This window comes from Amblyraja radiata, chromosome 30 (genome assembly GCF_010909765.2).
Source record: "Amblyraja radiata isolate CabotCenter1 chromosome 30, sAmbRad1.1.pri, whole genome shotgun sequence".
Lineage (NCBI taxonomy): Eukaryota > Metazoa > Chordata > Chondrichthyes > Rajiformes > Rajidae > Amblyraja > Amblyraja radiata.
In genome coordinates this window covers 96376-112887 of record NC_045985.1, presented here as the reverse complement: position 1 = coordinate 112887, position 16512 = coordinate 96376, and the positions used below count along the sequence as shown (strand labels likewise).

The 16512-nt window shown below is 48.0% G+C and overlaps 2 protein-coding genes across 2 annotated transcripts in view; both read left to right on the top strand.

Moving 5' to 3' along the window:
* neu1 (neuraminidase 1) overlaps positions 1-5843 on the top strand; it is a 36302-nt gene extending 30459 nt beyond the window's left edge. The window contains exons 5-6 of the mRNA XM_033047591.1: positions 716-935; positions 3262-5843. Coding sequence (XP_032903482.1) covers positions 716-935; positions 3262-3467 — 426 coding nt within the window. The 3' untranslated portion in view covers positions 3468-5843. The remainder of the gene's footprint in view (positions 1-715; positions 936-3261) is intronic.
* Positions 5844-7184: 1341 nt separating this feature from the next.
* LOC116990066 (V-type proton ATPase subunit G 2-like) lies at positions 7185-15439 on the top strand. Its single transcript, XM_033047597.1, has 4 exons — positions 7185-7368; positions 10808-10908; positions 13730-14249; positions 14659-15439. The coding sequence occupies exons 1-3, from the start codon at positions 7287-7289 to the stop codon at positions 13901-13903; spliced, it is 357 nt and encodes a 118-aa protein (XP_032903488.1). The 5' UTR covers positions 7185-7286; the 3' UTR covers positions 13904-14249; positions 14659-15439.
* The last annotated feature ends 1073 nt before the right edge of the window (positions 15440-16512 follow it).

The window sequence follows — 16512 nt, the reverse complement described above, 5'->3', positions numbered from 1 at the left end:
GTTATAAAGTATTGCGTACAGTTTTGGTCACCTAATCCGAGGAAAGACATTCTTGCCATAGAGGGAGTACAGAGAAGGTTCACCAGACTGATTCCTGGGATGGCAGGACTTTCATATGAAGAAAGACTGGATAGACTCGGCTTGTACACGCTGGAATTCAGAAGATTGAGGGGGGATCTTATAGAAACTTACAAAATTCTTAAGCGGTTGGACAGGCTAGATGCAGGAAGATTATTCCCGATGTTGGGGAAGTCCAGAACAAGGGGTCACAGTTTAAGGATAAGAGGGAAGTCTTTTAGGACCGAGATGAGAAAATCATTTTTCACACAGAGAGTGGTGAATCTGTGGAATTCTCTTCCACAGAAGGTAGTTGAGGCCAGTTCATTGGCTATATTTAAGAGGGAGTTAAATGTGGCCCTTGTGGCTAAGGGGATCAGGGGGTATGGAGAGAAGGCAGGGATGGGATACTGAGTTGGATGATCAGCCATGATCATATTGAATGGCGGTGCAGGCTCGAAGGGCCGAATGGCCTACTCCTGCACCTATTTTCTATGTTTCTAGGTTTCTATGTAAAGGCCAACATGCCATTGGCTTTCTTCTCTGCCTGCTGTACCTGCATGTTTCTTCTTGCTTCTTGAACGAGAAGTTGTTAATTAATGAAAGTACTTGTAAATTAAATGCCTTAACTAAACACGTGCGTGTGTTTGTATTCAAGCCGTACGAACTACCAGATGGGTCTGTTGTGATCAACGCCAGGAACCAGAATTTCTATCACTGCCACTGCCGGATTATAGTAAAGAGCTACGATGGGTGCGACACCCTCCCGGTGGAGACCGTGACCTTTGACGAGGATCTGATCGACCCTGCTGTAGCGGCTGGAGCAGTCGTCAAAAACAACGTTGTCTTCTTCAGCAATCCTGCCAACGCCATCCACCGTGAGTCTGTTCTCGCCCGCGCACACGAATTCCGTTCGCGTCCAATCTCAGTAACGCATTGCCTTTCCCGAGCTGCATGTTGCTGCCGCTCGCAGCGCCGGAGACCCGGGGTCGATCCTGTCCGTCGGTGCTGCCTGTACGCGGTTTGTATGTTTTCCCCGTGAACTGTGTGGGTTTTCTCCGGGAGCTCCGGTCTCCTCCCCACAAGCTCCAAAGACGTGCAGGTTTGTAGGTTCATTGGCCTCCGTAAATTGTAAACTTTTCCGAGTGTGTTTTACGTAAATTGTAAATTGTCCCGAGCATGCAGGTACAGCAGGCAGTGAAGAAAGGGAATGGCATGTTGGCCTTTATAACAAGAGGAATCAAATATAGGAGCAAAGAGATCCTTCTGCAGTTGTACAGAGCCCTAGTGATACCACACCTGGAGTATTGTGTGCCGTTTTGGTCCCCTAATTTGAGGAAGGACATTCTTGCTATTGAGGGAGCCCAGCGTAGGTTCACCAGGTTAATTCCCGGGATGGCGGGACTATCATATGCTGAGAGAATGGAGCGGCTGGGCTTGTACAGTCTGGAGTTTAGAAGGATGAGAGATCTCATTGAAGCGCATAAGATTGTTAAGGGCTTGGACACGCTAGAGGCAGGAAACATGTTCCCGATGTTGGGGGAGTCCAGAACCAGAGGCCACAGTTTAAGAATAAGGGGTAAGCCATTTAGAACGGAGACCAGGGAACACTTTTCTCACAGAGTGGTGAGTCTGTGGAATTCTCTGCCTCAGAGGGCGGTGGAGGCGGGTTCTCTGGATGCTTTCAAGAGAGAGCTAGATATTAGGGCTCTTAAAGATAGCGGAGTCAGGGGATATGGGGAGAAGGCAGGAACGGGGTACTGATTGGGGATGATCAGCCTTGATCACATTGAATGGCGGTGCTGGCTCGAAGGGCCGAATGGCCTCCTCCTGCACCTATTGTCTATTGAGTGTGTGTGTGTAGGATCGGGTGCTGCCTGTGTGGAGTTTTTACGTTCTCCCCGTGAACTGCGTGGGTTTTCTCCGGGTGCTCCGGTTTCCTTCCCACACACTCCAAAGACGTGCAGGTTTGTAGGTTCGTTGGGTTCCATAAATTGTAAAATGTCCCGAGTGTGCGCAGGATCGTGTTAGCGTGCGGGGATCGCTGGTCAGTGTGGACTCGGTGGGTCGAGGGACCTGTTTCCATGCTGAATCTCTAAACTAAACCAAGAAATGGCCTACTAAGACCGCGGGCAAAGAGCAAAAGGGCCTTGTCCCACTTTCACAACCTAATTCACGACCTTTTTTACTCATTGACATTTTTCATCATGTTGAAAAAACGCCCCGACCTACTTGATGCCACGAGTACCTACGACTATCATCTGCTACAACCTACCTATGACCTACTACGACCTACGAATTTGTGGAATTCCCTGCCACAGAGGGCAGTGGAGGCCAAGTCACTGGATGGATTAAAGAGAGAGTTAGATAGAGCTCTAGGGGCTAGTGGAATCATGGGATATGGGGAGAAGGCAGGCATGGGTTATTGATTGGGGACGATCAGCCATGATCATCGATCATCCTATTTGAGTATAGGAGCAGGGAGGTTCTACTGCAGTTGTACAGGGTCTTGGTGAGACCACACCTGGAGTATTGCGTACAGTTTTGGTCTCCTAATCTGAGGAAAGACATTCTTGCCATAGAGGGAGTACAGAGAAGGTTCACCAGACTGATTACTGGGATGTCAGGACTTTCATATGAAGAAAGACTGGATAGACTAGGTTTGTACTCGCTAGAATTTAGAAGATTGAGGGGGGATCTTATAGAAACGTACAAAATGCTTAAGGGGTTGGACAGGCTAGATGCAGGAAGATTGTTCCCGCTGTTGGGGAAGTCCAGAACAAGGGGTCACAGTTTAAGGATAAAGGGGAAATCTTTTAGGACCGAGATGAGGAAAACTTTTTTCACACAGAGAGTGGTGAATCTGTGGAATTCTCTCCCGCAGAAGGTAGTTGAGGCCAGTTCATTGGCTATATTTAAGAGGGAGTTAGATGTGGCCCTTGTGGCTAAAGGGATCAGGGGGTATGGAGAGAAGGCAGGTACGGGATACTGAGTTGGATGATCAGCCATGATCATATTGAATGGCGGTGCAGGCTCGAAGGGCTGAATGGCCTACTCCTGCACCTATTTTCTATGATCACAATGAATGGCGGTGCTGGCTCGAAGGTCCGAAGGGCCTCCTCCTGCACCTATTTTCTAAGATGTTTCAAATAATTTTTCAATTCATTTTGTGTCTTTCTCTCTCTCTCTTCATTTAATGTCCAGGGGTAAATATGACCATCCGGTGGAGTTTTAACAGTGGGGTGTCGTGGGAGAAGGACACGCTGCCGATTTGGCTAGGCCCGAGTGGCTACTCATCGATGGCCACATCCGGCAACAACAGCAACGAGCAGCACCTGTACTTGGTCTATGAAAAGGGACACGTGGATACCACGGAATCCATTTCCTTCGTGAAGATCCGCGTCGTTTGAGGGGGAGCCTTGACATTCCCTCTTGGTCCACCGAGGAGCTCGGGGTGGCGATGAGCGCAGGGACCAAACGCTTCCTCACGGACAATAGCTCCGGGCCACCCCAGGAAGTTGCGCGATTTGATCGACTGGTGTTCTTTGATTCGTAAAATGGGTTTTCCCCGTCCGAAGATGAAATCCATCTTGTAAAATTTTAGACTCTAAAATCTAAACCTTGTAGAACTCTAAAGGCAGCTCGGCAACGGGTTGGCTCGTGTCACTGAGCTTAGGTTGTCACATGCCACCCCTAGGGATCTTTAATTGCCTGACGAAGCCCTGTTTTCAAATAGCATCTATCCTCCTTGGGATTAAGACCAAGGTGTTAATCCATCTCTCCCCTTTATTGAATATATTTTTACAATTAAAATCTGGTTTGGGAATTTGATTAACTGTGGAAGCGGTTGGTGTGAATGGACCATGAGTGTCTCTGATCTTGTGCAAGGAGCGAGAGGGTTCTAAGGGTTCCCCCATTTGGTGGGATGGAACTTGCCTGCTTGGCCCCAAGTCCCAGATATCAATGTCAAGGAGGGCGGAATTTTCCGAGCACCAATTTCCAGTCGGGAATAGCTTTGGGAATACCGTAGGAGAGGGCATTGAGAAGGGGTTGAAGTTGTGGACTCCAACTGACGATATTGGGCAGTGGAAAGGCCAGTTCAACGAGGCCAGTTTCCTTATCGACTGTGAAAGTGTACAAACCAGAGGACGTGCTGATCAAGTGAAGTCTGCAGCGCGGACAGAATAGTCAGAATAAAAGCCTTATATTATTAAAAGAAAAATTCTCAGGGACTCTGGCTAATGTCTGGGTGGTGGTGGCAGTACAAAATGCATATTCTCCATTGGTGATATGAAAGTCACATTTTAAACTAGAGCATAGAGCTGTGGTGGTTAGGGGTTCGATATTGACCCAAGGTGATGCCCAAACCTTGTGACAACCCCGATACCAGTAACTGGGCGTCCTCACTACTGTGGCCACAAGCATATTTGTGGGAACAAATGACAGAGAGATCAGCCTCGACTGTAAACATCCTGAATAACCTACTAGAATGGAGTCTGTGGGAAGACCCAGTTATAGTGCCAAAGCCTTTTAGATGTACGTATATCGGGCCATAACTTTGATATCATTCAAATGAAGTCCAATTCTCTTGTTGTTTTTTGGAGGTGATGGTGAGGGAGGGATTACAAAGCAGATCCCGATATAACAATTAAAAAATGATATTTTATTAGACGAGTCAATATTTTTACTTTGCCTTGCAAAAGAAAAATGGTTATAGACAACAGGTGCAGGAGTAGGCCATTCGGCCCTTCCAGCCAGCACTGCCATTCAATGTGATCATGGCTGATCATCCACAATCAGTACTCCGTTCCTGCCTTCTCCCTATATCCCCTGACTCCACTATCTTTAAGAGCCCTATCTTGCTCTCCCTTTAACATTATTGTTCCAGGGGAAGAGATAGATAGAAACATAAAAAACATAGACAAAACAGTTGCAGGAGTCGGCCATTCGGCCCTTCGAGCCAGCACCACCATTCAATGTGATCATGGCTGATCATCCACAATCAGTACCCCGTTCCTGCTTTTTCCCCACATCCCTTGATTCCTTTAGCCCCTAAGAGCTAAATCTAACTCTCTCTTGAAAGATTTCTCCCCAGCACCCAGTTCGATCCTGACTCCGGGCTGTATATACGGAGTTTGTTCGTTCTCCCCGTGACCTGCGTGCGTTTTCTCCGGTTTCCTCCCACACTCCAAAGACGTGCAGGTTTGTAGGTTAATTGGCTTGGGTAAAACAGTAAATTGTTCCCAATGTGGAGGATAGTGCAGGGAGTCCGGATCAGTAGTAATAATACTACTAATAATAATATATTTTATTGTCATTGCACATATAAGCACAACGAGATTTGGTATGCAGCTTCCATCCGATGTCATAACTTACATAACTAATAACATTTAGATTTAGATACCTCTAGAACATGGTTTGTACGGGGTCGGTGGGCCGAAGGGCCTGTTTCCGCGCTCTATCTCTGAACGAAACACCTTCATCCCGCTGATGAGATTGGGAGAGGGATCTTGTCCCTGTATAAAAGATTGAGACCTGGTGCTAAATCTGGACTCTGTTCTCCTTTGTGAAGTTTACCAAATGAAAATATGTAAGATTCATTCATTGATTGTGTACCATGTTTGACTTGTACATCCAGTTCTCCTTTGCCCAGATACCTCTGAACATTACAGCACTGTGTTGTGCATTGAATATACAGAAATTAAAATGGGAGTCTGAATGAGGCTAATCAATGATTTTATGAAGTTTTCCTGATGCAAATAATAAATAGTACAACATTTAATTAAACGTTCTTGTTTGTAGAATGTCTTGTATAGATTCACATTTTATTATTTTTGCTGACCGCTACCTCATGCGTCAGATGGTTCATAAGTGATAGGAGCAGATGTAGGCCATTCGGCCCATCGAGTGTACGCCGCCATTCAACGGAGATGAGGAAACACTTTTTCACACAGAGTTGTGAGTGTGGAATTCTCTGCCTCAGAGGGCGGTGGAGGCCGGTTCTCTGGATGTTTTCAAGAGAGCTAGATAGGGCTCTTAAAAATAGCGGAGTAAGGGGATATGAGGAGAAGGCAGGAACGGAGTACTGATTGGGGATGATCAGCCATGATCACATTGAAGGGAGAGCTGGCTGGAAGGGCCGAATGGCCTACTCCTGCACCTATTGTCTATTGTTTATTGTCAATCATGGCTGGTCTCTCATAAATAGACACAAAATGCTGGAGTAACTCAGCGGGACAAGCAGCATCTCTGGTGTAACACGCTGAGTTACTCCAGCATTTTATGTCTATCTTTGATTTAAACCAGCATCTGCAGTTCCTTCCTGCAAATGCTGCCTGTCTCACTGAGTTAATCCAGCATTTGGTGTCTATCTTCGATTTAAACCAGCATCTGCAGTTCCTTCCTACAAATGCTGCCTGTCTCGCTGAGTTACTCCAGCATTTTGTGTCTATCTTCGATTTAAACCAGCATCTGCAGTTCCTTCCAACACACAACATATTTTTGTCAGAAGATAGACACAATGATATTGGAGTAACTCAGCGGGCCAGGCAGCATCTCTGGAGAGAACTGAACCAGGGACCACAGTCTTAGAATAAAGGGGAGATCATTTAAGACTGAGGTGAGAAAAAAATCTTTTCACCCAGAGAGTTGTGACTTTGTGGAATTCCCTGCCACAGAGGGCAGTGGAGGCCAAGTCACTGGATGGATTTAAGAGAGAGTTAGATGGAGCTCTAGGGGCTGGTGGAATCGAGGGATATGGGGAGAAGGCAGGCAGGGGTTATTGATTGGGGATGATCACAATGAATGACGGTGCTAGCTCGAAGGGCCGAATGGCCTCCTCCTTCACCTATTTTCTATGTTTCTAGAAGGAAAGGGTGACGTTTTGGGTCGAGACCCTTCTTCAGACTGATTTGAGGGGAGTGGACGGGACAAAGGTAAAATGTAGTCGGAGGCAGTAATATAGGCCTGTCCCACTTAGGCGACTTCTTCAGAAATATCACCTACTCCTTTGCTCCAGAGACGCTGCCTGTCCCGCTGGGTTACTCCGGATTTTTGCGTCTATCTTCGGTGCAGTTCCTTCCTCCACGAAACATATTTGTTGTCAGTTCTTCTGCGCAGCAAGGCTCTGTAGAAATTCGACCAGCATTAGGACCTGGAGGAATCCCAGTCTCTCCTACATCGTCTGGTACCATCTCGACAGGAGAGGCAGCATCGAGAGAGGGGATAAAATGGCCAGTCAGTCCCAAGGAATACAGCAGCTTCTCCATGCTGAGAAACGAGCGGCGGAGAAGGTCGCCGAGGCTCGGAAACGTGAGCAATTTCTGATTATTCCTTTGAGATTAGCGAAGATGATAAAAACATTGAAACGCCCGTGCCTTTTGCATTGTGGCGAAGGTCGCCATCCAAGGCTTTGGCAGAATGCCGATTAAAGAAACAAACGGGATTAAATATTAAATAACAGACTACATTCTAAAGGAGCATTATGCATCTGAAATTAAGGGAGAGATATTAACGTGTGCACGGTTTTTGGGACAGAGCCTCGATGTATCAGGATGTAAACTGGTTTTTGTTTTTGCAAATGAATGTGAACCTTAGAACGGAAAAAAAAAATCCCAATAAATGTACGTTTCAGTGTTAATCTTCCAGGCCACAAAAATAGGATTGAAAGATTTGCATTCTTGGAGGTTTTCTGAAATAACGATCGCCATACTGCAGATAGCAAGGGATTGAGAGACAGAGTCTGCGTTGCGTTTATAGATGGTTTATTATTTGTATACGTTTTTTTTTTAGTTGTTATTTCCATCTATATATATAATTTGTTTATAGGGACAGTGCATATTAATGAACATTTGCATGTAAATATGCGAGATTGTAGCCAATCAGTAGCTAAATTTCCGTCTCTAGTCCCAGGCAAAGGTAGGTGAAGTGTCTTGCCCAAGGACACAACGACAGTACACACTCCAAGCAGGATTCGAACCGGCCACCTTCAGGTTGCCAGCCGAACACTTAGCCCATTGCACCATCCCTCCACCTTTCACTTGACCTTGCTTACATGCTGGTCAGAGCTACCGAGAGAGAGGTAGATAAGTGGTAGACAATAGGTGCAGGAGTAGGCCATTCGGCCCTGCCAGCCAGGACCGCCATTCAATGTGATCATGGCTGATCATCCCCAATCAGTACCCCGTTCCTGCCTTCTGCCCATATCCCCTGACTCCACTATCTTTAAGAGCCCTATCTAGCTCTCTCTTGAAAGTATCCAGAGAACCGGCCTCCACCGCCCTCTGAGGCAGAGAATTCCACGGACTCGCCACTCTCTGGGTGAAAAAGTGTTTGCTCATCTCCCTTCTAAATGGCTTACCCCTTATTCTTAAACTGTGTGGCCCCTGGTTCTGGACTCCCCCAACATTGGGAACATGTTTCCTGCCTCTAGCGTGTCCAAATCCTTAATAATTTTATACGTTTAAAAAAGATATCCTCTCATCCTTCTAAATTCCAGAGAATACAAGCCCAGCCGTTCCATTCGCTCAGCATATGACAGTCCCGCCATCCCGGGAATTAACCTGGTGAACCTACGCTGGGCTCCCTCAATAGCAAGAATGTCCTTCCTCAAATTAGGGGACCAAAACTGCTCACAATTCTCCAGGCATGGTCTCACTAGGGCCCTGTACATCTGATCTTTTTTTTATGCCTCTGTGTGTGCTACTCTGAAACCTTCTGGTCGAGTCTGTCTATCTGAGGACAATAATCTGCTGGCCCAGTCAAAAAAAAATTCCTGCGTTTTGTGTTTGTGGTTGAACAAATGCTTTTGCACCTTTTATCCCTGTTTTTCCTGCATCACACTGCTTATTCTTCAAAAATATCTATTGCAAAAGCTGCTTAACAACATTGATAGTAAAAAATTAATATTATCAAGGTAGACACAAAATGCTGGAGTAACTCAGCGGGACAGGCAGCATCTCTGGAGAGAAGGAGTGGGTGAGGTTTAGGGTCGAGACCCTTCTTCAGACTGATGTCAGTGGAGGGGGCGGGACAGAGATATCGGAGACAGTCATACTGGCGAGACTGATGCAGGGATTCTTTCCCCCAATGTTTAAGAAGGAACTGCAGATGCTGGAAAATCGAAGGTAGGCAAAAATGCTGGAGAAACTCAGCGGGTGAGGCAGTATCTATGGAACATAGAAACATAGAAACATAGAAATTAGGTGCAGGAGTAGGCCATTCGGCCCTTCGAGCCTGCACCGCCATTCAATATGATCATGGCTGATCATCCAACTCAGTATCCCGTACCTGCCTTCTCTCCATACCCTCTGATCCCCTTAGCCACAAGGGCCACATCTAACTCCCTCTTAAATATAGCCAATGAACTGGCCTCGACTACCCTCTGTGGCAGGGAGTTCCAGAGATTCACCACTCTCTGTGTGAAAAAAGTTCTTCTCATCTCGGTTTTAAAGGATTTCCCCCTTATCCTTAAGCTGTGACCCCTTGTCCTGGACTTCCCCAACATCGGGAGCAATCTTCCTGCATCTAGCCTGTCCAACCCCTTAAGAATTTTGTAAGTTTCTATAAGATCCCCTCTCAATCTCCAAAATTCTAGAGAGTATAAACCAAGTCTATCCAGTCTTTCTTCATAAGACAGTCCTGACATCCCAGGAATCAGTCTGGTGAACCTTCTCTGCACTCCCTCTATGGCAATAATGTCCTTCCTCAGATTTGGAGACCAAAACTGTACGCAATACTCCAGATGTGGTCTCACCAAGACCCTGTACAACTGCAGTAGAACCTCCCTGCTCCTGTACTCAAATCCTTTTGCTATGAAAGCTAACATACCATTCGCTTTCTTCACTGTCTGCTGCACCTGCATGCCCACTTTCAATGACTGGTGTACCATGACACCCAGGTCTCGCTGCATCTCCCCTTTTCCTAGTCGGCCACCGAACGAAGGAAATTGGCAACGTTTCGGGTCGAGATCCTTCTTCAGACCATTTTTTTTTCCAATGATGGGGGAGTCCAGAACCAGGGGGCACAGTCCAAGAATAAATGGGCCATTTAAAACTGAGGTGAGAAAAAACGTATTCACCCAGAGAGTTATGAATTTGTGGAAATCTCTGCCACAGAAGGCAGAGCAGGTCAATTCACTGGATGAATTTAAAATAGAGAAATAGCCCTGTCCCACGGTGTCAGTTCATTCCAAGAGCTCTCCCGAGTTTAAAAAAAAAAAATCAAACTCATGGTAAGCTTGGAGAATGAACGTAGCGGGTACGTCAGAGCTCGGGGACGTCTCTTAGCGGCTCGTAAAGCTAACGGCAGGTACTCGGGAAGACTCGCTAACGGCAGGTAAGTACGGGAAGACTCGTGAAGATTTTTCAACATGTTGAAAAATGTCCACGAGAGTCCCGAGTACCGACGAGCGGCCATTACCGTAAATCTCCGAGTTTGAATCAGGGCAAACTCGGGGCAGAGAACTCTTGGAATGAACTCGTACCGTGGGACAGGTGTTTTAGATAGAGCTCTAGGGGCTAGCGGAATCGAGGGATATGGGGAGAAGGCAGATCATGGATCAGCCATGATCACAATGAATGGCTCGAAGGGCCAAATGGCCTCCTCCTGCACCTATTTGCTATGTTTCATTGACTGGTTAAATCAGGGCATACAAATTGAGTGCAATCACATGGTGAGCTGCTGACTTCACATTGATGGGGGGGGGGGTTACAGAGGTCCAGCTAATGATGCTTGATGGTTCTTGTTCCAGGGAAAGCTCGGAGACTGAGACAAGCGAAAGAAGAGGCCCAGGGTGAGATTGAGCAATACCGTCAGGAAAGGGAGAAGGACTTCCGACATAAACAGGAAGCGGTAAGGGGCATTTGGTACACTCTAGAGCATGCAAACAGGCTGCTCGGCCCATCTTGCCCAGGCCGACCAAGGTGCTCCCACTATGCTAGTCCCATTTTATCACAGAACCATACAGCATGCAAACAGGCCCTTTGGCCCATCTTGCCCAGGTTGACCAAGGTGCTCCATCTCCACTAGTCCTATGTGGATTCATAGCACCAAACAGCATGCAAACTGGCCCTACGGCCCATCTTGCCTATAGAAACATAGAAACATAGAAAATAGGTGCAGGAGTAGGCCATTCGGCCCTTCGAGCCTGCACCGCCATTCAATATGATCATGGCAGATCATCCAACTCAGTATCCTGTACCTGCCTTCTCTCCATACCCCCTGATCCCTTTAGCCACAAGGGCCACATCTAACTCCCTCTTAAATATAGCCAATGAACTGTGGCCTCAACTACCTTCTGCGGGAGAGAATTCCACAGATTCACCACTCTCTGTGTGAAAAAAGTTTTCCTCATCTCGGTCCTAAAAGATTTCCCCTTTATCCTTAAACTGTGACCCCTTGTTCTGGACTTCCCCAACATCGGGAACAATCTTCCTGCATCTAGCCTGTCCAACCCCGTAAGAATTTTGTACGTTTCTATTAGATCCCCCCTCAATCTTCTAAATTCTAGCGAGTACAAGCCGAGTCTATCCAGTCTTTCTTCATATGAAAGTCCTGACATCCCAGGAAGCAGTCTGGTGAACCTTCTCTGTACTCCCTCTATGGCAAGAATGTCTTTCCTCAGATTAGGAGACCAAAACTGTACGCAAAACTCCAGGTGTGGTCTATGCTGACCAATGTGCTTCCACTATGCTAGTCCCATTTTTTCATAGTCATACTGCATGCAAACAGGCCCTTCAGCCCATCTCGCCCATGTTGACCAAAGTGCTCCATCTACACAAGTCCCATTTTGTCATAGTCATACAGCATGCAAACAGGCCCTTCAGCCCATGTTGACCAAGGTGCTCCATCTACATTAGTCCCATTTAGAGTCATGGAGCCATACAGCATGCAAACAGGCCCTTCGGCCCAACCTGCCATGCCGACCTACATGCCCCATCCACATTGGTCCCACCTGCTTGTGCTTGGCCCATATCATTCTACACCTTCTATCCATGTGTCTGTCCAAAGGTCTTCAACATTCCCCACCTGCCTCAACTACCTCCTCTGGCAGCTATTTCCATATACCCACCACTCTCTGTGTGGAAAAAGTTGCCCCTCAGGGTCCTATGAAATCTTTCTCCTCTCACCTTAAACCTATATTCTCTGGTTGTTAATACTGCTACTCTGAGCAATCACCCTAGTAGCTATTCCCTTCATGATCCTTCCACACCTCCGTAAAATCAATCCTCAGACTTCTGAGCTCCAAGCTGTAAATGCCTAGCCTGACCGACCTCTCCCTGTAGCTCAGAGCCCCCAGACCTGGCAACATCTTCGTAAATCTTCCCTGCAACTCTTTCCATTTCAACAACAACCTTCCAGTGGCAGGGTGATCAAAACTGAACACAATACAATTGACAATTGGTGCAGGAGTTGGCCATTCGGCCCTTCGAGCCAGCACCGCCAGCCAATGTGATCATGGCTGATCATCCCCAATCAGTACCCCGTTCCTGCCTTCTCCCCATATCCCCTGACTCCGCTATCTTTAAGAGCCCTCTCTCTTGAAAGTATCCAGAGAACCGGCCTCCACTGCCCTCTGAGGCAGAGAATTCCACAGACTCACCACTCTCTGGGTGAAAAAGTGTTTCCTCGTCTCCATTCTAAGTGGCTTACCCCTTATTCTTAAACTGTGTGGCCCCTGGTTCTGGACTCCCCCAACATCGGGAACATGTTTCCTGCCTCTAGTGTGTCGAAACCCTTAATAATCTTATATGGTTCAATAATAATAATAATGGATGGGATTTATATAGCGCCTTTCTAATACTCAAGGCGCTTTACATCGCATTATTCATTCACTCCTCAGTCACACTCGGTGGTGGTAAGCTACTTCTGTAGCCACAGCTGCCCTGGGGCAGACTGACGGAAGCGTGGCTGCCAATCTGCGCCTACGGCCCCTCCGACCACCACCAATCACTCACACACATTCACACACATTCACACACAGGCAAAGGTGGGTGAAGTGTCTTGCCCAAGGACACAACGACAGTATGCACTCCAAGCGGGATTCGAACCGGCTACCTTCCGGTTGCCAGCCGAACACTTAGCCCATTGTGCCATCTGTCGTCCCTCGACAATAAGAACCCCTCTCATCCTTCTAAACTCTATAGTATACAAACCCAGCCGCTCCATTCTCTCAACATATGACAGTCCCGCCATCCCGGGAATTAACCTGGTGAACCTATGCTGCACTCCCTCAATAGCAAGAATGTCCTTCCTCAAATTAGGAGACCAAAATTGCACACAATACTCCAGGTGTGGTCTCACTAGGGCCCTGTACAACTGCAGAAGGACCCTTTTGCTCCTATACTCGACTCCTCTTGCTATGAAGGCCAACAGGCCAAAACAGCGCACAATACTCCAGGTGTGGTCTCACTAGGGCTCTGTACAACTGCAGAAGGACCTCTTTGCTCCTATACTCAACTCCTCTTGCTATGAAGGCCAACAGGCCAAAACAGCACACAATACTCCAGGTGTGGTCTCACTAGGGCCCTGTACAACTGCAGAAGGACCTCTTTGCTCCTATACTCGACTCCTCTTGCTATGAAGGCCGCCATGCCATTGGCTTTCTTCACTGCCTGCTGTACCTGCATGTACCTTCATTGACTCTCATTGTCCTTTTCTCACCCTGCCAAAGGTCATGGGCTCTCAGGGTAACCTGGCTACGGAGGTGGAGCAACTCACGCGGCAGAAGATCCAGGCCATGCAGGCCAACCACCACCGCAACAAGGAGAAGGTCCTCCGACAACTGCTCACACTTGTGTGTGACATCAAGCCCGAATTCCACCAGAACTACCGGGTGCAAATGTAGACGGGCTTCACGTGTAATTGGACGGGAGCGGACACACTGTGGACTGTATTGTGATCATCTTGAGTATTGTTCCCTTGCTTGACCTTGTGTATTATACATTGCAGACACTCCCCGACTTGCGTTAAGGTTTACGACCTCGCATGAGCCAGACGTTACGTAGGTAAGTCGGAGACGGATGCATGTGTATGTGTAAATCTACTGTTCGTACTGTGTGGTGCCAGTGGGAGTGGAGACCACGGTGGAGCTCCATGGTGGGGACCATGGGGGAGCTCCATCATGGGGACCGCGTGGGGGGCTCCAACATGGAGACCAGGGGGCTCAGTGGGGACCACGGGGGAGCTCCGAGGTGGGGGCCATGGGGAAGAGCTCCATCGTGGGGAGCTCCATCATGGGGACTGCGTGGGGAGCTCCATCATGGGGACTGCGTGGGGAGCTCCATCATGGGGACTGCGTGGGGAGCTCCATCATGGGGACTGCGTGGGGAGCTCCATCATGGGGACTGCGTGGGGAGCTCCATCATGGGGACCGCGTGGGGATCTCCAACATGGAGACCAGGGGGGCTCAGTAGGGACCACGGGGGAGCTCCGAGGTGGGGGCCATGGGGAAGAGCTCCATCATGGGGTCCGCATGGGGAGCTCCATCGTGGAGACCGAGGGGGGTAGGGACCACGGGGGGGGGGAACTCCATCAAGGGGACCACATGGAGAGCTCCATCGTGGGGACCGGGGAGGGTAGGGACCACGGGGGAGCTCCCAGGTGGGACCCATGGGGGCAGCTCCGATGCAGAGACCACATGCGGGCATCCACGGGAACAGCAGACTGGCTTGCGGAAACGGCCGCATGCAACAGTGCTTTTCTACCGCAGTTTGGAAATAAAGCAGCGGGCCTGAAGAATTGCTTACGAAAGTGTGAGTTGACACGTCACCTGCTACGTATGTCGGGGAGTGCCTGTATACAATAAGTTATTGTATTCATTAACCGGTAGTAATTAAGTTGTAGAAAATATACAGCATGTGGATACCTAACATTGATGTAGATAGAAAATAGACACAAATTGCTGGAGCACCTCAGCGGGTCAGGCAGCATCTCTGGAGAACATGGATAGATGAACCTTCAGGTCAGGACCCAGCTCCTGTCTAAAGAAGGGTCCAGACCTGAAACATCACCTATCTATGTCCTCCAGAGATGCTCCCTGACCCATTGCATTGCCCCAGCACATTGAGTTGTAACTCGCTCAGTTCTAAAGGCTTGGCTGATTAGGTGAAAATATCAAATGTAATAACATGGAACGGCAGATGCCGGTTTATACCAAAGGCAGATACAAAATCCTGGAGTAACTCAGCGGGTCAGGTAGCATCCCCGGAGAACGTGGCTAGCTGACGTTTCTGGGCAGAACCCTTCTTCAGTCCCTGAAGAAGTCTTAAAGCATTAAGAAAACATGTGCAATATTTCTGGTTGTAACCCTTCGTTAGACTAGGCTTTCTTGATAGTTTAAGATGCCTTTGGGGTCGGAAAGAAGGGTTATCATAGAAAATAGGTGCAGGAGGAGGCCATTCGACCCTTCGAACCAGCACCGCCATTCATTGCGATCATGGCTGATCGTCCCCAATTAATAACCCGTGCCTGCCTTCTCCCCATATCCCTTGAGTCCACTAGCCCCTAGAGCTCTATCTAACTCTCTCTTAAATCCATCCAGTCATTTGGCCTCCACTGCCCTGTGTGGCAGGGAATTCCACAAATTCACAACTCTCTGGGTGAATTTTTTTTTCTCTCACCTCAGTCTTAAATGGCCCCCCCTTTATTCTAAGACTGTGGCCCCTGGTTCTGGACTCGCCCAACATTGGGAACATATTTCCTGCATCTAGCTTGTCCAGTCCTTTTATAATTTTATATGGCCATAACCATCACCTATCCGTGTTCTCCTGATCTACTGAGTTACTCCAGCATTTTGTTTCCATCGAAAGTATTGAATGGTTTTACAATATGGATTCCAATTTGTGTTGGGCTCAAAAAATCCAGATTAATTCACTTTTGGCACATACTAAAATCCATCTTATTTCTGAGCTCCTTATCATTGACATTACAGGCTACCTGGACCCACTGACTTCAAACTAAATGAATTCAACATAATAGTCTATACTTCAGTGCTGCCAATCAAGTGCAGAGACCGCTCCCTCTGTAACTCCCTGGTTAATTCATCCCTTCCCACCCAAACCCCCCCCGCCCCCCGTACTTTCCCTTGCAACCGCAGGAAATGCTACTACATCAGTGAGACCAAGCGTAGGCTTGGCGATCGCTTCGCCCTACACCTCCGCTCGGTCCGCAATAACCAACCTGATCTCCCGGTGGCTCAGCTCTTCAACTCCCCCTCCCATTCCCAATCTGACCTTTCTGTCCTGGGCCTCCTCCATGGACAGAGTGAGTCCCACCATAAATTGGAAGAGCAGCACCTCATATTTCGCTTAGGCAGTTTGCATCCCAGCGGTATGAACATAGACTTCTCCAATTTCAGGTAGTCCTTGCTTTCTCCCTCTTTCCCTGCCCCTTCCCAGCTCTCCCACAGCCCACCGTCTCCGCCTCTTCCTTTCTTCTTCCCCCCCAACCCCCACA